We start from the raw sequence: 25,859 nt of genomic DNA on the forward strand, positions 1-25,859 counted from the left end.
ATGTAGTTTATCACATTTCTCATTTTTTAATAGAATATATCAGTCATTGAGATTTTGTTCAAAATATTGTTCGAATACATATTTTTTGCTGCATTCTAAAATAAAATCAGACAGGTTTGGTTTTAGTTTGGTTAAGGAAAAAAAAGAGCATTGAAGTTTGCCATCCCCACCTTCATACATAAGACTACTAGAAATGTTGTTCCTTGTGCATATTAATGTCGTGCCTGCCTGTATTTTAATAATATACATGGATGTACAAACCCTTGCTTTTTTGGCTCGTCATCAGGCTTTTTAGTTTTTTTTCGGCTTTATCAGCAACATCATAGTCAAGAGCATCAGCAAACACTAAACTGTAGATTTTATCATTTTCCGAAAACAGGCATCTCCTCCAGAAAATCTCTACCTGAAAACAATGTGATGACATAATGTAAGTATTGTGGAAAGACCTGTTGGTTTTCTTCTGATTGTTATTATTATTTGTTTCTTCTTCCGACACGGTGGTGCTTTTTTGTTTCACAAGATGTCGCTTATAATTTTTGTATATGAAATCGAACAGTTATTGCGCTTTTGAAACTGACCCTGTCTAGCCGAACAATTTATATTGTAAGAGTTATCTCCCCAAACACTGTTTTTCTTGTGTACACATCTCCTTCGCAACTGTTCGTAAAGATTACGACAAAATTATTTCGCCAACTTGCTCGTTATATCCTTAGGATCTTAAAAATAACTTTCTCCGAAGCAGCCCGGAAACTCCATATGAAAATTATCCAGCCTTCTTTATTCAAAATAAGTAAAATGTAATTATGATTGGTAAACCATAAGTGGTAGAGACCTAGAGTATTTTGATCTGATGTTCTTGGTCCAAAAAAAAAAAAGAAATCAGAGTCAAGGTAAAAGATCAAAGTCATTTCTAAATTTGGACTTAAGCTCATTTTCACCTCTTTACAAACACCATAAAAGATATGGACAACTTATTTGTACTTAATTGTTAGTTGCGACATGTCGTAACAGATACATATTGTGGCGAAGGATACGCTAACTTTAATTTTGAGTTTTCTCCCCTCTTGTATTTGAAAAAATGCATATGGTGATTTAATTTGAGGTCCTTGGTTTATGACCTTGAAATTGAGCTTAAGGTCATAGGTTAAAAGTAAAATCACAAAAATACTGAACTCCGAGAAAAATTCAATCGAAAAGTCCCTAATCACATGGCAAAATCAAATGACAAAACACATAAAAAACGAATGAACAACAACTGTCCTGACTCGGTACAGGCATTTTCAAATGAAGAAAATGGTGAATTTAACCTGATTTTATAGCGCTAAACCTCTTAATGTGACCTTTGCTTTTAACTCATGCAAACATGATAAAGCCATGGGACTTTTTTCATTAAGTTGCAAGTCATATAACCCTGAACCTTGTCACCCTGTGTAAACCGGAAGTAGCTATTTTTTGTAATTTTTGAATGTCAACTTTCTTAGCCCGAATTTGCACCGTATCGAGCATGTATGGGGCATTTTTGGACGTAAAAGTGCGCGAAAGGATGATACCAGTTCAGACACTTGGTGATTGCCCTTCATCAAGAATGAGTGCAGTTACTACTGCAACCAAAATCGTCAATTGGTGGCAGGCATGATAAGACAATTATCGGCAACTATCCGTGTAAATGGATGTTACACAAAGTATTGATTCTTTGGCCTATAAAGATCTACAATAATGTGAACAATTAGAATAAGATTTATTTTGAAATGTCTGACATTCTTATGTTTAATTACAGTCAAAGTTGTAAAATGCATTTTTGGTAAAAACAAATATTTCATACGCCAATGTTATCGTCAACAATATCATTATACAAATATTTTATCATGCTCTATCAAAAAAAAGGAGGCTAAGTTTTGAAGTTTTAAAAAATCTAGGTTGCAACACTTTCTGCCATATGCGTACTTTTTTTTCAAAATACTCATACGGTCCGGTCTGACTAATTTCAAAAAGTTTTTTCAAGTTTACTGATTAGATTCGAATATATATTACAAATCTCAAATTAGTTTTAAAAGTGAAATTTTAAATTAAATAAATACTTAATATTTTAACTATTTAAAAAAGACTGGTTATTTTAGTCTGTTAATCTCCTGTATTTAGCAAATTGCATGGCATTAACTTTCCCTCATTGAAATTGAAGTTATTGGAAGTAATCCTAATGTTAGCATTTTTTTTTTTAATATTTAGGAATTTTACTACAAAAACCGACACAAATACTGGACAAAAATTATAGAAAAATATCTGTGAAAATAGAATAAGTAAAAGATAATAAAAAGTTATCGAAAACAAATGCCGATTTGAAAGGGTAGAGTTCTTGGGTTGTTGAATTTTGTTAGTAAAAATTCATGTTTGTACAAACTGTCATGCACATTTAGCATATTAAGCATCTGCCATTCTTTGTGGCAGCAAGTGTCACCCTGGGTAAGTGTGCCAAAATTGGGTTCATATGTTATAGATAATGCATATTTTAAGGTTTTTCTTGTCGTAGAACACACCGAGGGGTGTCAGGATTGATCAAATGAAAGACCGACCGGAGGGAGGTCTTTCTTTGAACAATCCTGACACCCCAATGTGTGTTCTACGACAAGAAAAACCTTAAAATATGCATTATCTGACTTATATACCGTCAAAAAATTATTAATTTTATAAAGATTTGTAAAATTAAGTATCCTATTTTACCGACAACACTAAAGTGGAATATTCCTTTCTAACGCGTTCAGGTTTTAATATGCCCTGCAGCTGGGAAATAAAACTCACTAAAATAATTTAGATATAAATCTTTTAAAAATTATTATCCATACACAATAAAAATATTACTGTAACTGCATGAAGTAAGACACAAATGTATTGTTACAATCCAATAACGGTGTATGACAAATACAAGACACATTGTAAGTAATTTATTGTACCACTAAGCTTATGGAAAAGGGGGAGGGGGTATGTTTTTTCTCTTCTACTTGTTATGTTATTTCTATCGCGGAAAAGTGGTTATTGTTTTAACGATTTTACTTGAATCGAATGAAAAGTTCAGAAAGATTGTCTTTTGAATAGCAATACATTTTATTAAAAGATAATCAGGATATAATTATATACCCTCCGCACCCGACCCTTTCGTGAGTTACGTTAATGTTATTCAATAGACTATAAGATTATCTTATTAGTTGATCATTTGATAGAGTAAAAGGTATAAATAAATTTAAAAAAGTTAAGAACTGACACGAAGAAGAATATAAATACATGTAGGTCACAGTATGATTTCCTTTTCAGTGTGTATCGTTCTGAACATGCATGAAATACTTGCCACTGGACGTTAAACAAGCAACCAAAAATCAATCAACCTATTCAGTTTGACTCAATCAGATTTTCAAAGTCTTGCACACCAATATGTTTAATCTTGATTTATTTTATGAAAGTCTACATTAAAAATCATCTGACATATATGATAATGTTTCTTTATTGTAGCGATAAATTAACAAAACTAAACGTTATTTGTTTCTAAAATGAAAATGCGGGACTACAATGACGATTTCCTTTACACCTATCATCGATTGAACTTTAAAAAATAAATTTCCGAATCGGCAACAATATCATATATTGCATGTTTATCAAGGAAAATAATGACCTCACACAGGTCATTATTTTATGCCTTTGAGCATATTTCATTGAAACATGGTATCGTCCGGGTTGATTCTGAAAAAGAATGACCTGTCGTTCTGAAAGAAAATAACTCAATATAGGTATATAAAGACATTTAATAAATACTTAATTTCAATTGATTAAATGTTCACTTTTTCAATTTATTCATCTAATTGTTGTCTCGGTTATTGTATAGAAAGGTATATACTATGAAAATTAGAGCGAGGGGCTTTGCCCCAAGCTCTTATTTTCATAGTATATACCTTTCTATACAATATCCAATTTAGCACATATTTACAACTTGAGTAATCCTGTAATTAGTCTATTGATATGTTTTGGCTGACTGGATGTAGCTCATTTACGTAGTTTTGTAAATCTACTCACTATAATATCATTGTAAGAATGGGATTTCAAAGGCCCTTGACTTTAGAATGTAAAGAAGGTAGCTGCTGGTGTAAGTATGTTTATTGATATGAACGAAGCGTTGTTTTACTATACATGTACTTATTTACATGGTGAATTGACCAAGAGCAGACAATTCATAAATTGCAGTGAAAGCTTTACATTCTTGAAAACATTTTTTTAATTTCACCAAAAAACTTGAACTATCTTAATACAAACAGCTGGATCCCCCTCCCACATCTTTGGTTGAAACCCCCTTTAAAAATGGCTGGATCTGCCCCTGGTATGTACCCATAGGTAGTCTAGTGAATAGTTTATATGCATCAAATATTTGTCACTACGTAAATGAGCTACATCCAGTCAGCCAAAACATATCAATAGACTAATTACAGGATTACTCAAGTTGTAAATATGTGCTAAAATGGATATTGTATAGAAAGGTATATACTATGAAAATAAGAGCTTGGGGCAAAACCTTTCTATACAATAACCGAGACTTAGTTTTTAAAAGTCAATAAAAGATTTGTTCGCCTAAAATAAACCCTTACTGGTCTAAATGCATTGTTGATCCAGCTCGTACTCGACCGTATTAGTATATATGAGTATATTCATACATTCCGATCGTCCGCGTATGGTCGGACCGTACAAGTATACGCATACGGTCCGAACCGTACTGTCCGAACCGTACGGTCCAAATACTCATATGGTCTGGAACATATATATTTTCATAGCTTAATAAGAATAAGTGTTTAAGATACTAACGTAAAGAATTTATTTTTCAAAAAGAAAATGCATTTCATATTTTATATGAATTAAAAGGAAAAAAAACATCTTACCATATCCAGCGTACTGTGTTTGTTACACAGAAGAACTTCGTCCGACTGTGGTAGTAGCTTGTCATCTTCATAGTTGTATATGGACAACACTGTATTGTACACTTCGCCTAAACAGGTATTTTATCAGCATTAGTATATTGAACGTTAAGGGCATACGATACAGTTACAGGGGAGGTAATGACGTTGCTAACGTAAAATGTTATTTTAGCGACGTCAAACTGTGACATACCGGGAAAAGATGCATTTTTCGACTGATTTTATCATTCAAACTGATTTAATTTGAAGACGAGTGCATGGACCCCTACTTTTTAAAACGATATTTTATTTCATTTTGCAGGGAGATTATGTGAACAAAATTTTATAAAACTGTAAATAGTGCAATTTTTTTAATGTTGATAAATATGCAGCAAAAAATAACGTTTTTTCCTCAATTCATGACCATTTGATAAATATGAGTTATTTCTGAATAAAAAAATGCATAAGTTTTTAGTATACTTATAAAATACAGAAATTACAAATTACTTAACAAAAAACAACTGTGGTTATCTTTTAAAACAAAAAAGTTATGTCTTTCTTTCGAAAGGGAAAATACGGCCACAAATCCGAATTTTGAGAAAATATACAATATTTCGACCTCATTTAACTCAATAAGTAGCACATGAAGGTATTTTTTTTTTATTACATATTTGATTTAATAATTGTATCGTATGCCCTTAAGCTAAACAAACATCATATAACTTTTAAATCAATAAAAATCTATGTCAGAGTATGTTTCTTAGTCTCTACTATTGCTGTTAACTAGTTGATTTATTTGTTCTTAGAATTTGTAATGCAAAAGTATATCCGTATCAACTTAAAGATTAAGCAAATAACAAGTGCATTCTAATAGATTGTCATATATCCGTAGTCATTGGTTATCATGGCAATACATACATGTTTATAGAATCATTTCACAAGGTCATGTTTTCATCACATTCTGTTTGAGTTTTTTTTTAACAACGATCATGTAACGCGTAATGATTCATTATTTAGCCTGGGGACACATGATTTTTGTATTAGTTTTAACAGCTTATTATTAATAACGAGTTTTTGTAGATATATATTCTCTTCTCGCTTTTTTCTAAGGTGCAAATTAGTAAAAACCTTTTACAAACAAAATTGCACACGTTTACAAGTCTCATTTGTTTTTTGTTATCGTATACTTAAAAGTAATTATAATGATATCAAGGCGTGATGAATCCAAGAGGACGACATCTAAGTAGCCAAACATGTTCAGCTGACAATAATCCCATACACCTAATATAATTGACCTATCGGCTAATGTATATTATAACACTACAAACTCCTCGAAGTCTAAAAAGACCATTAAGCACAGATGTTGTTCTTATTGTTACAAATCTGGACTGATAATTGTTATTATTTAACAATTCAATTCAATTCAAATATTTTTTGTCATATAAACTCTGAACAATAAGTTTGTGACAAATAATATAAGCATACACAAAATACATTTAACAACCAAAACCATAAAAACAAAAAAAGCAAAAAACCAAAATAATTTATCTATATGATATATACATATATTTTATAAATAAATCAAAAGATTCCCCTGTCCTCAGTTCCAATGCCTGTTTAAAATAGGTCCCTTAAGCTTTCTACTTCTTTTGAGGTTGATGGGCAAAGAAGATATTTATTTTTTTCCTTTTCTTGCCAGGACATAAAATCTGGCATATGTTTAATTACATTTCCTATAAAGTTGTCTCTTAGTTTAGCATTTTTTGTACAGTATAAAAAAAATGGGCTTCATCCTCCATTGTATTACAGGATGTGCATAGTCTTTTTTCTCTAGGTATTTTTAAATGTCTTCCTTTTTCTATCATTAAATTATGATCGCTAATTCTCATTTTTATTATGTTACTTCTCTTTTCAAAAAATTTACAGTTTTAGTAGTTTTCCATTTCGAAATTTTGCTTTAAACTTTTTTATAAATACAATTTACTTTTTTGGTCTACTTTTTCAAATTTTTGTTCAAATATATTTTTGTAGAAATTTAAGAATTGATGTTTTAAGATTTTTTTAACAACTTTGAGTAATTTTTTCTTTTGCTTCCCTCAAGAATAGAAACGTCCATGTTTACCTCTTTCAAAATATTTTTAACATATGCAAACCAGGAATAGCAACATGAATTATCTAAACTTTAAGAAAGTAAAAAGGATTCGTACAATAATGGATTAATTTCAGAATTTTGTAATCTTGATAAGTAAAGTACACTTTGAGTTTTTATATGCATCTCTAGTGGGTATCTCCCTAGCTCTGTTCTCACAGCTATGTTTGATGAAGATTTTCTTGTTCCGAGGATATATTTACAGAAAGACAAATGTAATTTTTCTAAACTTGATTTATCAGTAAAATTAAGGGGGTCTATATTTGTTTTGGAGATATTTGCACGTTTTTCTGCTCTAAATTTTGAATCATAAGTATCCATATATTAAGTAATTTCTAAATTATGAGTGGCTATTGGTTTAACTATAGAATCAAAAAGACTGCAAGCTACTTTATCTGGCAGATTATTTAAGGAACTAGTATAAGTTTTAATTGCAAACATCACGTTCTTGCTTTATTTACAAGCTCTTCAGAGCTATGTAATAAGTCTCCATTTGATTTCACAAGAATTCCAAGAAATGAATACTCAGAGACATTTGACAAATTTTCATTTTTATATTTTGTAAAAGATGTTTCCACTTTTTTATTATTTTGCTGCAGAATCATTGTTTTACTTCTATTGATATTTAAAGTCAATTGCCACTTTTCACAATACTTTTCTAAGTTGTTCAGACTATTTTGTAGGCCTTCTTTACTTTCAGATAATATTAAAAGGTCATCAGAAAATTGTACTTTACTTTAGTATCAATTAGTTCCAATGGACAGCTTTTTTCATTTGAAAACTTTGCATCTAAATTATTAATAAATAAATTAAATTAAGTAGGACACAATGAATCCTCTTGTTTAACCCCTTGTGTGACCTCATAATATTCTGAATGCCACTCGTGATGCTTGAAGGCAGATTTTGTTTCCTAATACTGTCCTTTAATAATATTAAATATTGTTTTCCCTGCTTCTGCCTTATACAGTTTATAAAGTAAGGCTTTTCTCCAGACAGAATCAAAAGCCTTTTTTTAAATCTATCAAGCAGGCATGGTATATTTTATTTTTATTTTTGTGTAAGTATTTGTTTATTAAAGACTCAAGCACAAATATACTATCAGAGGTTCTGTGATTTTTTTCTAAAGCCAAATTGAGTATTACTTATAGTATTTTCCATCAGTTTTATCAATCGTTCATTTAATAAAGCATTAAACAACTTTGGTAAGCAACTTATCAGAGATATACGTAGTAATTATTGTTTTTAAAAATATAATTATTTGAACATTGCAGGGTGGTCAACTTCTCGGGAGTTCACAAACACTGATAAATGCATTGACTTTTATACTCATGATTTAAACCATTTTTACTTTGCAAGCGATTAGGGCTAGTTTTATATGTATATCTGGGTAATGTTTACCTACGAAGTACTTTGATTATTCCGTCATATAGTGATTTATTTTGACAAATCTTGTCGTGAGATTCAACTTGTTTACATCTGCCATGACACCGTTCTGTACTTTCGCTTTGCGATCTCATATTATTATTTGTTTAAGTTAACATCTTATCACAGTGTATCAATGCAGATAAATTGCGTATTTATTATGTTTGTGCCTCCCTTTTCTTTAACATTGTCAAAATACATTAATAGGAGCCTGTAGATAAACATGGCATTCTAAATCAATCCTTTGAACCGTCAACTACATTTTATATTGACCACCCGATTTATTGTTTTATCTGTTAAATGATGAATGTGTATTTGTTGTTTATTATATTGAAAGAAGAAGTCAAAATACGACTGAAATGAATATCATGTTTATGTTTATTATAAATCTGTTTCTTCACACTGCCGTTGGCTCCACTCCTCATGAATGATGGTTAAACAGTTTATACCAAGCCTAGGTTTGTTACATTATTATCTACAGCACGTATCTGTACTAAATTTACTAGACTCTGTTCTAGACTTTACTTGATAAGTCCGATTCAGTACTTGATAATTTTTGTGTAATCTAAAACGGTCACGACAGTTGCTTGACCTGTACTCGCCTGTCTCACTCGCCAAAAAGGTTCACATTGTGGCTCGCAGCTGATATTTTACGTTATCAATGCGAATAAAACCTGATAATCTATGCGTAGAAAACCTGATAATCTATGCGTACGTTTTTGTCGTGATCTTTGATGGTTAAAGAAAACATTATTGGAAGAATGAAGTACGTTTCATAATTGTTTATTTTTACAAATATTAATCGGTTGAACTTTGAAAGAACTGAGGTAAGAATTTGTAAATAGATTCTTTCAAGGCTGGCATGAATCTAAATACGTGCCAAACACATTCACGAAGAAAGAATTGAAAAAGAATTGAAAAACAATTGAATGCAACAGGGGCGAAAAATTCTAGAAGGACACTCTTTCATTTTTTCACCACTCATTCTATTGATTTTTCAATTGTTTTTTTTCAATGTGTCATATATATATAGAACAAATGTATTCATGCAGTGAATGTTCACTTGTGTTAGTGTGTCTTTGATTGAGTTAATCCATTTCAATTTGTTTTATAGTGTGTATTTTTATGTTGTTGAGTTGTTTCGGGTAAGGGTAACTATTAGTACCTATTTTTAAAAAGTTTAGAGACGCTGCATCTGTTTGCACCTGTCCTTAGTCAGGAATCTAATGTTCAGTAGTTGTCGTTTGTTATGTGATTCTCGTTTCTCGGTTTTTATAAAGATAAAACCGTTGGTTTCCCCCTTTGTATGGTTCTACACTAGTCATTAACGGGCCCTTTATAGCTTGCTGTTCGGTGTGAAGCAAGATCCCGTGTTGAAGATCATACTTTGACCTATTATTCTTTAATTTTACAAATTGTGACTTGGATGGAGAGTTGCCTCATTTCCATTCATACCATATCGTCTTATATATATGAACACCATTATACATTTTTTTTTCATTTTGTGGCTACGAATTTTCATGGATTGTGGAACCACATCTTCTTATTTTATATTAAAGTGTTTAAGTGTTCAATTTTATGAACCTACTTCCATTGGTCTGCACACAAAAAAGATAATGTCAACAATAAAAATTTAATATCAACAACCTTGACATAACAATATTAAACACAAATAGTACCAAAGTCGTAACGCCATTACTAACCGTGTATTGAAATTCATCTTACCTCCTATACATTTATAGGAATATGATTGGTTAATAGCGTCCGCGTGGAGACCGTGTATATTTCATATTAGGTTAGTAGGAAGGCGGGGCTTATCTTATACACGGTTAGTAGTGGAGTTACGTCCTTTCATATTCCATATAAGGTAAGAAAGGAGGTGGGGCTTATTTCATACACGGTTAGTAATGGTGTTACGTCCCTTTATAAAAACAAAACGGTACTGAGAAAAAATCTAAGAGGTTTCAATAGACGAAGAAATTGAGGATTAAGATTGAAATAAATTCATAAAACACATTTTAACCTTACAATTTGTTATTGTTGGCATCTGTTTTTGTAGGATTAATGGAAGTAGTTTCTTAAAGTTAACAGTATTGAAGACTTGCTCATTTTGAAAGGTCACTAGTCTACATTTCACACGTTAAGATAGTCTGTCGGTAAGATAAATTCGTTACATAGTGTGCTAGTGACCTAATACGCTATATACGCTCTCACCCCATATGGAATTTACTGACCCCATATATACCGTATTAGGTCACTAGCACACTACGTAACTAATATTCAATATTAGGTTAGTAGGGAGGCGGGGCTTAATTCAATACACGGTTAGTAGTGGATTTACGACTTTGGCACTGTTTTATTATTTAAAAGTATCGAAAGTTTTGTTTAATATTGTTATATCAAGGTTGTTGATAATAAATAGTTATATTGTTTTCCTTATTATTTTTTTAGTGCAGACCAATTGAAAAAGGTTCTTAAAATTGAACACTTGAACACTTTATTATAGAAATAAGAAAATGTGTTATGATAACAAATGAGACAACTCTCGTCTAAATTCAACAAAAAAAGATAGTCGGTAAGATAAATTCGTTACATAGTGTGCTAATGGCCTAATATGATATATAAGGAGTCAGTAAATTCCTTATGGGGTCTCACCCCATATGGAATTTATTGACCCCGTATATATCATATTAGGTCACTAACACACTATGTAACTAATAAAACCCCGCTTCCCTAGTAAACTTATATGGAATATACACGGTCTGCAAGCGGACGCTTTAACCAAACATATACATAGAAACGTATAGGAGGTAAGATAAATTAAATTCGTGGTTCTCATTTATCCACATCATCCCAAAGAACAGGTAAAAGTTAAATGCATTACAATTCTTTATGAAAGGCTTAAAAACTGGATTTCGAAGATGAAAATATTACCGGAAACATGTACTTTTTTTACAGTGTTATACTTTCAATTAACTATTTTAAATGTTAAATCTTACTTTCTTGAATGATGACAAGATTTGGTTCTCCAAGTTGGAAGCATGGGGACATAATTCGTTCAATGTTCACAGTTTCTGAAAAGTGAAAACTATATTCTAACTTTTGTAAACTTTATATATAAAGACATGTTTCTTTGTTTTTAAAAGTTTCTATGTGGCATAACAGTGATACATAAAGGCAACAGTAGTATACCGCTGTTCAAAACTCATAATTCATGGACAAAAAACAAAATCGGGATAACAAACTAAAACCGAGGGAAACGCATTAAATATAAGAGGAGAACAACGACATAACACTAAAATGTAACACACATAGACAAAATCCCACGAGAATAATATATATAACATCAAAACCAAATACATGAATTTGGGATAGACAAGTACCGTGACACGTCTTATCGCAATGTGAATTTACACTCAAAAATAAGAGAGAACAAAAGACACAACGCTATAATGTAATACGCACAGAAACGAACTATAATATAACAATGACCATATTCCTGACTTGGTACAGGGCATTTTTAAAGGAAAAAATGGTGGGTTGAACCTGGTTTTGTGGCATGCCAAACCTCGCACTTTTATGGCCATGTGAAATATAACATCAAAATGACAACACAGGACTACAATATAAATAAATTGGAGAACACAATTGACAAAGAATCACACGAACAACAGCCAACAAAAGGCAACAAGTTCAAAATTTTAATACGCCCGAAGTGTATTTTGTCCACACAAGACCTATGTGTGACGCACAGATACAAAAGTTTGAAAGCCGAAACGAGTACAAAGTTGAACAGCATCGAGGACCAACAGATCAAAAAGGTTGTGCCAAAAACGGCAAGGGTTTTCTGTTAAGCTACCAGAAAATCCCTATAATTTAGAGTAATTTATACTTTTGCAAACAGTAAATTTAATAAAATGAATATTCAAAAGATGTACATGATAACGCTGAAGTATTAACTAATTACAGGAAACAACTGAAATACATTTACATAACCAGACATTTGAAACACAAAAGTAGACACATCCGAATACGTTTAAACCTCTACGCCAAGTGACGTCCTATTTGGAACTGAAAAATGAATTAGTAAAACAGAGCATCAAAAAATGAAAAATGACGTCACATAAGAATGAATAAGATAGAATTAGGATTAATATAAGATTATATATTTGAACTAAATACTGATATTGCATTAAATAACAAAGCACATTTTAATTCTTATTAATATAAAACTGAGGTAGCAATTAACTATATTATAAAACTATGTACGGTTTGTTATGAATCTAACTTCAAACGTAAAATATCGTACTGATTACTTTGAACGAAATCAAATCTGATAAATGAAGGCGGTGATTAATTTTCTTTACCATAACACATAAATATAATAGAAAAGACATCAACACGTTTGACAAAATCCGATGAGAATTACAAATATAACATTAAACATTTAAACTAAATACATGAATTTGGGATGGATAAGTACCGTACCACGTCTTATAGTAATGCGAGTTCACACTCGGCAAAACAGTCACAATCGGGAATAAGTCACGTTTGGTAATTAAAAGATTAGACGACATTATGACAAAACACAATCTACCATGTGGTAAAAATGTCCTTAGCTAGTTTGGTCAACGAAACATCGTATGGATCCACCAAATCGTGATGGTGTCCATAAAATTTACGGAGTGTCAATTTTAATCTGTCCTCCTCATAACTTTGTTGGAGCAGTTTCTGCGTAAGGAGCACACTCCTGTATATGAAGTCCGTATAGTGTGAACAAGCACGAGAATAACGTATCAATTGTGATATGTAAACACCATACGAAGGGGCAGAGGGTATGTTACTGCTGAGAAATGGGAAATTGATAATTGGGAAGTTGAAATCATCCCGTTTATCATAGATTTTCGTGTGAAGTCGTCCATCTACGTCAATATTGAGGAAAAGATCAAGGTATGAAGCAGTCCTTCTAGTATCAGTGGTATCCTTAATTTCAAGTTCACTTGGATATATGAGATGTAAGTATTGGCTGAAATATGGGTTATTCAATGATAGAACATCATCAATATATCGGAAAGTAAAATTAAAGAATTTCGCAAGGTGCTTTTTCTTTTTGTCTTTTAGAAGGTTCTGAATGAATTCTGCTTCATACGAGTACAAAAACAAATCAGCCAGCAGAGGTGCACAATTAGTACCCATTGGAATACCGACTGTCTGTTGAAATATAAATCCTCCAAACTCAACAAATATATTGTCGATCAAAAAGTCCAGCATTTTGATAATATCATCTTCTGTATATTTTCTGGGAGATTCAGTGTGATTTTTCACAAAATATGAATTATTGTAACCCAAAACAAGAAATTTGTATCTACGATTTCCATTTTTATAGAAAAAGCTCTGTTTTATGAGATGGTGTAGTCGATCTTTCAACTGAGCATGGGGAATAGTAGTATATAGCGTAGAAAAATCAAAAGTTTTTATGTTGCTGCAAAATTGCAAAGATTGTGATTGAAGGTTAAGCAGTAGATCTTTCGAATTTTTGAGAATCCACATCTGGTTAACACCACTGGTAGAATATATCTCCTCACAATATTTTTGAAGCCCATCTTTAACTGTCGAAAGAATAGTAGTCAGTACTTTAGAAAGATGTTTGGTTGAACATTTTGAAGACCCAGCTATGTATCGTTCTTTATATGGAGTTTTGTGTAATTTGGGTATCCAGTATAATGAAGGCAAGTTTTCTTCGTTTTCTTTGATGTTGATACCAAAAGAAAGAAGGACAGATTTATGATTTTGTAAAATTTCATCCTTGGTAAATGATGTTAAAGAATATGTAGGATTACCAGTAGTTTTATCAATTCCAAGCTCTGTAGTGAGACATTGCAAATAATGTTTTTTTACATATGAAGACAATATTATTGGAGGCTTTATCTGCTGGAACAACGACATATTTGTCATGCAAAGAGGATAAAGCATCCACAACCTCCGGATTCTTGAAAGGGTTAGAAACTTTAGTACTCATATTACATCGTAGTTTTTGTATGCGCCTCTGAATGCATGATCGAATAGCTTTGATCCATTCAGACAAAGTGTCCAGTTCTGGTTCGTCTGGTTCGCGCTTTACCCATTTTCTTGCATAGTACTCAACTGCATCCATCAGTAACTTGAAATTCTTTTTCCAGTTGATGGGCTGGGGGATTCTATATTTTGGTCCCTTGGCTAACAACTCTCTAAGTTGTTCATTGGTAACGATGCCAAGGTCTCCAGTAATAATATGACCAGCTGGACTGTAATTGTATTGTGACGATATCGATGCACATGAGCAATCCGGAGGCTTGGATTTTGTATCTTTGAGGTTAAAAGCCTCTAAAACTCTCTTGTGGTTGAAAATCTTGGATGCAATAGACTTGGTGTAAGTATAAGAACCAAGGACAATTAATACAATTTGTATTTATTGATTATCGTTGATCATCTCAATTGCACCGACATTGATTTTCTCACTTGAACTGGTACGGCGAAAGCAAGCAAAGCAATTGAGTTTAGATGACCAATGATAATCTGCTCATCGATATTTTACCAATAGCGACATTGTCAATTTCATGTCAATTTCATTAGTAACCACACGTGCGTCCTTGGTTTTCGCGATAATTTTCCGTCTTAAACGAGTAGCATGATATAAAAAATTATCACAAAACAAGATCAAAGGGAAAATGCACAAAATAGCGACAATTTGCATTATACACGGATAAAAATATGTATAAATTAAAGAAACAATTTTCTATAATTCTTTGACAATTTATACCTTTCTGCACTCATTGTTTATAAAACAAAAATAACAATCGACATGTGGTTGCCGATGATCTCAGAAGATAATTGGATGAGTGTACGGGTCATTCCCTTAATCAGCCAACTAAACGAATCAACCCATGCTAACAAGTGTAAATAAAATTAAGAACTTTTTGAAATGTGGAAGGCACTCGAAGGGAATTTTCGTTTAACAACATTTAATCATTAGAGGAACAGATTCTTACATAGCTACTCATAGATGATCGGATTTATCCAATCTCAAGTATGAAACTATTAATTTTAAAGTCATTGCTGAGGCTCGTACTTTAGAATTTAAAACAATAAACAAGGTCCAGATCAAATACCGATACCAATAGTTTAGTTAACGTTTACTTTCATTTGTATGAATGGTCGGTGTCTTTCTTCTTAAATATGAGCAACACTATGGGTATGGTGTAAATTGAGAAATGTAACACACTTAATCGATTTTGAATTAATATGTACTAACAATTTCCCTCAATTGTATAAAACATTACCTTGTACAGACAATCTTTCCAAAATGAGACATAGGTGCTCTATACTTAGGCAGTCTGACACACTTGACGCAATTGAAGTCAGGAATTTTTCCCAAAGGTCTTGTAAAGCCTTGTGTAGTTTTTTAAAAGCATTTTTCCTGTAAAAAGAAAGGTAATTTAACACGGTTAAAGAAAGCATTGATATGTCCACCATAAATTCACATATTTGAAATATCAAATGGCTGTAATTTTCAATATCTTTTATGTTCCTTAAACTTTTAATGTCTATTTGCATAAATCAAATGTAGACATGAGATCTGTAGGTTTGCATTTTCCATATAATTTTGGTTTCCAATAGAGCATAATAATCTGGTTCAATAATTCGTTAGCGCTGATTATCTAATCAATCGTCCTGAACATGCATGAAATATTTGCAAGTGGACGTTAAGCAAACAACAATCAATCGATCAAACTTATCAAAGACTTCTGATATCCACCTTTGGTATGAATTTCATAAATACACCCGTTTAGAAATGCAGTCAGGATTCTACTCGTCAATATTATCTTCCCAACACACTAGCTAAATTTTACAATCTTATTGCAGGGAGGACGCGCTTCCAAATTAGCTCTTAAAACCGATGTATTTATCTATAGGACATTATGACGTTAAAATGTCAGTGTTATTTCAAGAAACCATAGTACTATTTCAGAGATAGATCAAGATTTAAAATTATAAATTATCAAGAAGATATCATGATTAATACCACTACTCAAATAAACAGTTTCGCTGTATTTTAGAAGACCCTTTTCACTAGGGACATAATTTTAGTCAATCTAATTGACAATTATTCCGTCAAATATGCTATGAACCGCCAGTGTATTATTGATTGTACGGAATTAGTGAGGTTTAGGAATACAATAAAAACAAAGCAAGCCACTGTGTGTGCTTTTCAATGCTATGTGCATAGAAGCCACGAAGGACATATAGTTCGCCAATTTAGAGTGGTTTCTTAAATGTTGTATGCACGTCAGGTCACACATTTTTATGTTGGAACCACACATTATTGTGATAGCCTCTTTGTTTTGGTTTATATTTTAATTGTAAGATAAAGATGTATAATCATGTTAATATTAAATAAAAACTTCAAAACATATTGTCTAATATAAACTTTTATTATTGTTGAATATTCATGATTGCTTGGATTTCAAGTAATCTGATTAGTTAGTTTTAAGTTTTACCGCTCAGTTCCGAGTTTCTTTGTCTATAGTTAGAAAGACTAATGGAGTCGAAATGGACAGACGTTTATGTTCAGTACCCATTGAAATAGTTTGAAAGTATAGAAGTATAGCCATGATTCTATAATGTATTGACAGACTTGACATTTTGACAATTTGTAAGCTGTCATATAGATATCACTGTGTGATATAACAGTATGTTCATTTGAATTGGTTTGTGCCACAGCAGTAACTACCTTACTCCACAAGTTGGGTATTTTACGTTACTGATTAATAAATATCCCGAACCCTAGCAAAGTGACTTTAGTTTTCCTTGAGGCCTCAAAGTCAGCTATTACATTTGGCGCCCACAACCGGTTTTGATGGCACAGATCACCGATAGGAGCAATCTGATGAATCTACCTACGATGTCAATAGTTACCACGTGTTACCGGAAGTATGGTTTGTTGTGATCACAGAGATGTCCACCACGTGTTGTTTGTCAACAAAAGAACTACATGTGCGTGTTACCGGATGTTTACATTCTTTACCGAAAGTCAACAGTACAGTTCATTATATATGTTCCGGAAGTTACTTTAAATGGAAATTGAACTTTTGATTTTCAATTTTGGAAATAGAACTTAGTTATATTGTGATTGTGAGTTTGAAATTTATTTGATTTTGATATCATTGTTTAACATCGATCTGAAATTATTACTGTGGAATACTTAGTGCATATATATTAGCAGATTGAATTGAAGGTAAATCATTTATATATTATTCCTGTATACATATTAATGTTTTATTTCTGTTTTAAACATTATATACACTTAGTTGAATTTAGTTTAGACATACACTAGTATACATACAGTACTTAGTATTTGTTGATAGCATACATTGATACATTGATACTCGATTACATATACACATTTGTATAACACTACAGTTGATACTTGATTTAACTTACACTTCCGTGCATACTTAGGTGCATCTGTAGTTAGGTTCATTTATATTTAGGTACATTCGTACTTAGTTACATTCATACTTGTTTACATTCGGACTTAGATATTTGGTTGATACTTACAGGACTTTTTGTATCACTTAGTATTATTACCTGCACATAGTTGATTTATTGCAATACACAACTCATACTACACACATAGAAGTTCATACTTGGAACTTAGTTGTTGTAGTTGTGCATTGATGAAATAAAAACCGAACACTTGCATACACACTTAGGATCTTCATTTTTATTTTACAGGGATAGTATATTATATCTATGTTGTCTGACTCACAAGTAGCCATGAGTTTGTGAAACACATAACCGTGTCATATTATTGCATTCTATATAGTAATGCTTAAATTTTGAATTTGAATATGTGATTTTGTATATTTTTGTATTATTATTGGAACTTGAAAACGTTTTATATTTTTTTTTGGAAACTGAACTTGACTTATTGATATACATATTATATATTGTTGAGCTAAAGTGCATACATTACATTGATTGTGATTGATACATGTGATTATTGTGATTGTTTAAACATACTGACATTGTAACACTTGTATTGTTGTAATTTTTGTGTTGAGATTATAAACGTAAATATTTTGTAATTCTCACAATCTTGTTTAGCTACATGAGATTCTATGAATAAAATTTTCTATTTAAGATTTCTCTTATTATAATTGTCATGTATTATATTAACATTTCTTATTGATATATTGATTATTTGCTTTGATTATTTTCACATATTTACTTTTGAATTTCAGATTCTTGCACTAATTGCTTTAATTTTGTTTCAGATTTAATTATTTAGTCATACTTTATTGATTTATTCTTTTTAATTTGCACTGATTCTTATTCTCTTTTGCAGATTTATATCTGATTTATTTAGATATTTTATTTGAATTCTAAAAGTTCTGAATAGAACTATAGATTTTTTACAGATTATTTCATTCACATTCAGACTTTTGTTTGATATTTTTACTTTTACATTTACTTAGATTAGTATGTCGAGTTCGGATTTTAAGCAGGAGTTGACACGCCCTTGATAGATATGAAGAAAATCTCAACATATTTAACCAACAACCTAAATGGAAACGTAGACGATCACGTAGAAAGAGTAAGCCGTATTGGTATGACCAGGAACATGATATAGTACAGCAACAGGAATTACCACATGAACCAAGCATACCTTTTGACAATAGACATAGAAATAAGCCTTTCGTAGGCTACAGATGTGGAAATGACGGTCACATAGCTATAGGATGTCGAGTTATACTAGATCACTCTCGTAAGGCATACAACTTTCAACAGATTGGTGCTGAAGACCGTACTTATGCCTCTTATCAACAACAGTCATCTAAAGAATCACCTGGTTTACAACGTCTTCTTTACTTGATACAGGATCAACCGTTAGTACAGTTAGCGAGACATTTTACAACAGATATCTTCAAGATCAGATTATTCAGCCATTGAATTTGATTATCAAGATAGAATGTGCTGATGGAAAAGATATGCCATACTTAGGATACATCACAGCTAGCATAGAGTTACCAGGAGCAGCAACAACTGGTAGTCCTCACCTTTGTTTTTTTTGGGGGGGTTGTACCTGACAGCAATTACAAGAGAGAGGTTCCACTTCTGCTTGGTACTAACATCTTAAAGGAAATAATTGAATATGTCAAGTTACGGTTTGGTTCAAAGTTTTTTCAAGATGCCAACCTACACACCAACTGGTACCTTACCTTTCGTTGTTTGCTATTGAGAGAGAAGGAACTTCAGAAGAGGTCAAACATATTGGGACTTGTAAAATCAGCTGAAAGAAATACCATCAAGATTCTTCCAAACAGAGATGTAATTGTCCAAGGTTACACGGATCACGAGTTACCGTACCACACAGTATGTGCTATGCTACAACCAACTGAGAAAGCAGCTATTCCAACTGACATAGATGTGGCTCCTACATTATTGTCATACAGTTACAGAAACAACCGCACTATTCCAGTTCACATAAGCAACTTCACCACCAGGACAGTTACTATTTCGCCGAAAACCATCTTATGCGAGATACAGCCCGTTTCAGTAGCTGATATAGAGATAGATGCTGAGTTAGATGATGATCCTACACATCAAGTTACCCTACCAACGAACTTGTCAGATGTACAGTTACAGCAAGGAAAAGACTTGATTCAACAGTTCAGAGATGTTTTCAGCAAGAGTGATATACACATTGGCCATAGTACAGTATTTCATCACCGTATTGATCTCATGGATGAAAGACCTTTCAAACAGCGACATCGCCGCGTTCCTCCAGCCATGCATGATCATGATAAACTACAAAGAGTTCTACAGAGACTAAGAGAGAGTGGACTCAAGCTTTCAACAAAGAAGTGCGCATTTTTCCAGGAAAAGGTAAAGTACATAGGTCATATAGAGTGTGTCTAGAGATGGTATACAGCCCGTCCCAGCGAAGATAGAGAAAGTTGTCAACTGGCAACCTCCAACATCTGCAGATGAAGTAAGGCAGTTCTTGGGATTCATTGGATAATACCGGAAGTTCAATAAAGACTTTTCAAAGATTGCTAGACCGCTTACTGACCTTATACCACCACCTAAGAAGACAAGAAAGCACAAGACGAAAATACAACCAGCTAATACATCATGGATATGGGGAAAATCACAAGAAGATGCATTTCAAAGCTCACATGCCATCCGATCCTTGGATTTCCATCGTACTGCAAGCCATTTGATCTTCATAAAGATGCATCGATGCTTGGACTAGGTGCTGTTTTGTACCAGGAACAGAACGAAAAGAAGATAGTCATCGCCTATGCTAGTCGAGGTTTGAGTAAATCCGAGAAAATTACCCTGTCCACAAATTGGAGTTCTTAGCATTAAAGTGGGCAGTGACAGAAAAGTTCCATGACTACTTATTTGGCAACACCTTCACTGTAGTAAGACTAGACTTCCAGGATTATCTAGATGTACATTTTGTACTGGAACCATTCAACCAGAGTCAGTGACGGCCATCTGTAACCTGCAATATGCTCAACATCATCACCAGAGCCTATCGATTATTTCAGATGTGGATCCTTCATTCCTGCAACATGCTCAACATCATCACCAGAGCCTATCGATTATTTCAGATGTGGATCCTTCATTACCATCTCAGAAGTTAGTTGATGTTAAAGCCGAACAACGCAGATACTGGATATATTTGATAAGTGAGCATCGTAAACCAGGTAAACAACAGCTGAGCTATTCACCACTCAACAACTGGTTCCTAAACAACTATGAGGAGCTGAAGATTATAGACGGAGTGCTGTACAGAGAGATGGAATCTGATGGTGAAACTTAGTTTCTCCCGGAAAACTGCATATCCACAGTCTTTATATGATGATATGGGCCACCAGGGAAGAGACAAGACCTTATTATTGGTACGTGACCGCTTCATCTGGTATGGTATGAACAGAGACATTGAGAACTGGATAACCAACTGCGAAAGATTTATTCGTTGAAAACAGCTTCCGAATGATAGAGCTCCACTTATCAGCATAGACACAACACAACCTTTAAAATGGTTTGCATGGATTACTTAAATCTTGAAAGATCAAAAGGAGGATATGAAAACATTTTGGTAATCACAGACCACTTCACCAGATATGCTTTAGCAGTTCCTACAAAGAACCAGATCACAAGAACCACAGCAGATGCGTTTTTCAACAACTTTATTGTACACTATGGATTGCCTAGTCGTATTCATTCTGATCAAGGAGCGAACTTTGAGAGCAAGATCATCAAAGAACTCTGCAACATTACAGGAATGGAAAAGTCTCGAACAACACCTTACCATCCTATTAGTAACGGACTTACAGAGAGATTCAACCGTACATTATTGAACATGATTGGGACTCTACAGACTACGCAGAAGAAAGATTGGAAGCTGAACTCGTACATGCGTACAACTGTACCAAACAGACAACCACTGGATATTCTCCGTTCTTCTTGATGTTCGGTAGACACCCAAGTTTGCCTATGGATATAGCATTTGGATTTGAGGATACAAATACTAAGGAACCATCTACAAAGTATGCTAAAGCTATGAAGGAGCGTCTGAAGAAAGCTTATGAACTTGCATCTCGTTCATCAAAGACAGCACAAGGTCGACAGAAAGAGGGATATGATAAGAGAGCCCGTGGAGCCATTTGGCAACCTGGAATGTGTGAACTTGTTAAAGTAGTCGCATTCGAAGGGAAGCATAAAATAGCAGATAAATGGGAAGAGGACACATACAGAATTGTTAGACAGCCTAACACAGATATTCCTGTTTATGTGGTCCAGAAGGAAAAGGGAGAAGGACGCAATAGAACACTGCATAGAAACCTCCTTCTACCAATTGGACATCTGCCCGGTTTGGAAAAGGCTACAGAGTCTAAGAGAAACCCTGCACCAAGGAAACTACCTATATACTGATAAAGACAGTCCTTGATGAAAAAAAGAGGAACTCCGACAGTACTAAATAGAAAACTGACACAAAATCGGACGAGGAGTCAGAGCAGGGCTATATTATTTATTTGCCAGAGGAAGACGCACAGAGCTGTGGTAGATGGGCAACCACATACCGTCAGCTTGGCTGGTGACGATCAGTTTTTAGTTAATGGTAGTCGAGAGAATGGTTTTGGACAAGACGTTATCCCTCCAGTACAGATAAACACTGGTGAACCACCTCTTGGGGCTGATGTGATAACAGGCCAAGAAGCGACTGACCAGATTGACAGAGGTGATACTTCTGACAAACAGGATGAGCAGGATGGCAGTACGCTCTCAGACACGTCAGGTGATACAAAGGCAGACACAGATAACACAACGGCTCAAGATAATGCACAGCAACAACCAACAAGGCTCATACGACGTAGAATATTACCTACACCACCAAGAGAATTACCATCGAGAACAAGAATTATAAAAACACCTGCATATTTAAAAGATTATATCACCCAACAAGCTATTGGACAAACATCATCTTGGCTACAGAAAGTAGAATGGTTAAAAGTTCAACTAAAAGAAGGAATGTTTAGAGGAATGTTGAATGACATCACACGTACCATCATTGAGATTGTGAAAGAAACATCATAGTGAAATACCAGTTTAGAATACCGAGAACGTCATTTTTTCGTCAGAGGGAGGAGGAGTCGTGTGACGTGGAAGTCATTTTGCAAACACAGGGGAGAATGTGATAGCCTCTTTATTTTGGTTTATATTTTAATTGTAGAATTAAGATGTATAATTATGTTAATATTAAATAAAAACTTCAAAACATACTGTCTAATATAAACCTTTATTATTGTTGAATATTCATGATTACTTGGATTTCAAGTAGTCTGATTGGTTAGTTTTACCGCTCAGTTCCGAGTTTCTTTGTCTAGAGTTAGATAGACTACTGGAGTCGAAATAGACAGACGTTTATGTTCAGTAGCCATTGAAATAGTATAGACGTATAGTTATGATTCTATTGTATTGACAGACTTGACATTTTGACCATTTGTAAGCTGTCATATAGATATCACTGTGTGATATAGCAGTATGTTCATTTGAATCGGTTTGTGCCACAGCAGTAACTACCTTGCTCCACAAGTTGGGTGTTTTACGTTACTGATTAATAAATATCCTGAACCCTAGCAAAGTGACTTTAGCTTTCCTTGAGGTCTAAAAGTCAGTTATTACATTATTAAACAAACAACCATTTTGTAACTTTGAAATCTGAGTAATTGGCATTGGAAGGATTTAAATACTGTTCAATCTATAACTCACTATTGTTCATTGTTGAAAAGAAATATACAATACAGATGGGTGCAGTCCTAATATGTACAGCAAGTTAACTTGATAACCAGTCATTTGGACTGGTCAAAGTTAACCTGTGACCGGATTTAGGACTGCTCTGACCAGTCCTGGGACCAAAATTTAGTTAACTTGAAAAGCGGACTTGGTCCTAGGACTGTTTTTATGTCCTGCCAAAAAGTTAACTTCGAAACAGGTTCGCTATTGATATCAGTTAACTTCGAACCAGTCCTGCCGTAAAGTTAACATAAGTTAACTTCGAAACCAGTCCTGCCATAAAGTTAACATAAGTTAACTTTTGCTTTGACAAAGCCGATTGAAACCAGACCTGTTCCCAAGTCAACTTTTAAGTGGTATGCTCAACACTAAGTTAACTTGTAACCAGGACCGCTCTACATCGATTTTAAAAAAAATATTTCTTAATATCTTTATTTCGTAGTATAAACATCGAAAATAAAGTAAAATTAATACTTCCGTTATATAAACAAGATTTAATACAAATATTTGAAAATAAAGTACGCATAAAACGTTGCTTGTAACACAAATTAACTGTGATCTGCCAATCTATAGATTAAAAAACGATCTTGGTTACAATGATAACGGGCATTGAATTATATTCCAATATCTATCAAATTCAACCATATTTGCACTTTATTTATATGCATATCTATGAAAGGACGTATTTTAGATGTTAGTTATACGTCCTTGTTAGTTATATGTCCTTGATCTATGTAGCAACAATCAGCAATATTTTAAATTCAGGATAGAATTTGCTATACAAAATCAAAGCATCATTTTAACCATGTTAACACATGACTACAAGTTTTGTTCGCATAAATTTAGGGCGCCAGCATGTCCTCCTTTTATTCAAAATATACGTAACAAAATTTCAGTAGTTTTGATACCTCATGCTGACTTGTACAACAAAATTATTTGACCGCATTGACCAAAACTGACCATATGTGCACTTTCACTTGTAAGTCTATATACCCTCATAGTAAATCAGCCAATTTTTTTATGTCAGGATTCAATGTATAATACAATGGACAGCAATATTGCAATACAATAACAACAAATTTTTGTTCGCATAAATTTAGGGTGCCAGCATGTCCTCCTTTTATTCAAAATTTTGATACGTAACAAAATTTTAGTAGTTTTGATACCTCATGCTGACATGTACAACAAAATTATTTGACCGTGTCCACCAAAACTGACCATATGTGCAGCTTGATTTGTAAATCTATATACCAGCATAGTATATCTCGAAAATATAGCTGTCAAGGTAATGACAATCAGCGTTAACATCTATAACCTTAAACATAAGTTATCTTACTCAGGGTTTATTGCAAGTTGTTGTACTAATCCTGCAGTCATGGATGCCATTGATTCTCTTTGGATCCATCCAGAGTAATGCAAGTCTTCTCGAGATTCAACCGCAAATTGCATTGCAATTGTATCTTTTTTTAATTTCTTGTCGTTCTCCTCACGATTAACACACCATATGAGAGCTGTGGAAGACAATTGTTAACTAATTGAAGTTTTTAAACACAATATAAAAAAGAAGATGTGGTATGATTGCCAATGAGACAACTGTCCACAAGAGACCAAAATGACAGACATTAACAACTATAGGTCACCGTACGGCCTTCAACATTGAGCAAAGCCCACACCGCATAGTCAGCTATAAAAGGCCCCGATAAGACAATGTAAAACAATTCAAACGAGAAAACTAATTAAATACTTTGATTTAATAACTCATTTAATATGTTTAACTCCAACATTAATAAACAACTTTCGAAAAACTTTAAATTGTCAAACTCCTACAGGCATGGTTTATTCATAAGAAAAATGTTAATACTTGCGTACATCTAGAGTCTCTATATGTATATGCTACAAAAATTGCTTCTTTCCTTCTTTCTTGTGGTATATATTAATGGGGTTCGTGTTGTTTATTCTTTAGTTTTCTATGTTGTGTCGTGTGTACTATTGTTTTTCTGTTTGTCTTT

The 25,859-nt window shown here is 33.1% G+C and overlaps 1 protein-coding gene across 1 annotated transcript in view; it reads right to left on the reverse strand.

Moving 5' to 3' along the window:
• LOC139482706 (E3 ubiquitin-protein ligase RNF213-like) overlaps positions 1-25,859 on the reverse strand; it is a 419,318-nt gene that overhangs the window by 288,423 nt on the left and 105,036 nt on the right. Inside the window, exons 13-17 of the mRNA XM_071266774.1 lie at positions 25,187-25,361; positions 15,819-15,955; positions 11,499-11,573; positions 4,914-5,020; positions 262-403 (exon numbers count right to left, since the gene is read on the reverse strand). Of these exons, the coding sequence (XP_071122875.1) occupies positions 262-403; positions 4,914-5,020; positions 11,499-11,573; positions 15,819-15,955; positions 25,187-25,361 (636 nt within the window). The remainder of the gene's footprint in view (positions 1-261; positions 404-4,913; positions 5,021-11,498; positions 11,574-15,818; positions 15,956-25,186; positions 25,362-25,859) is intronic.

The sequence above is a fragment of the Mytilus edulis genome, chromosome 1 (assembly GCF_963676685.1).
Source record: "Mytilus edulis chromosome 1, xbMytEdul2.2, whole genome shotgun sequence".
Lineage (NCBI taxonomy): Eukaryota > Metazoa > Mollusca > Bivalvia > Mytilida > Mytilidae > Mytilus > Mytilus edulis.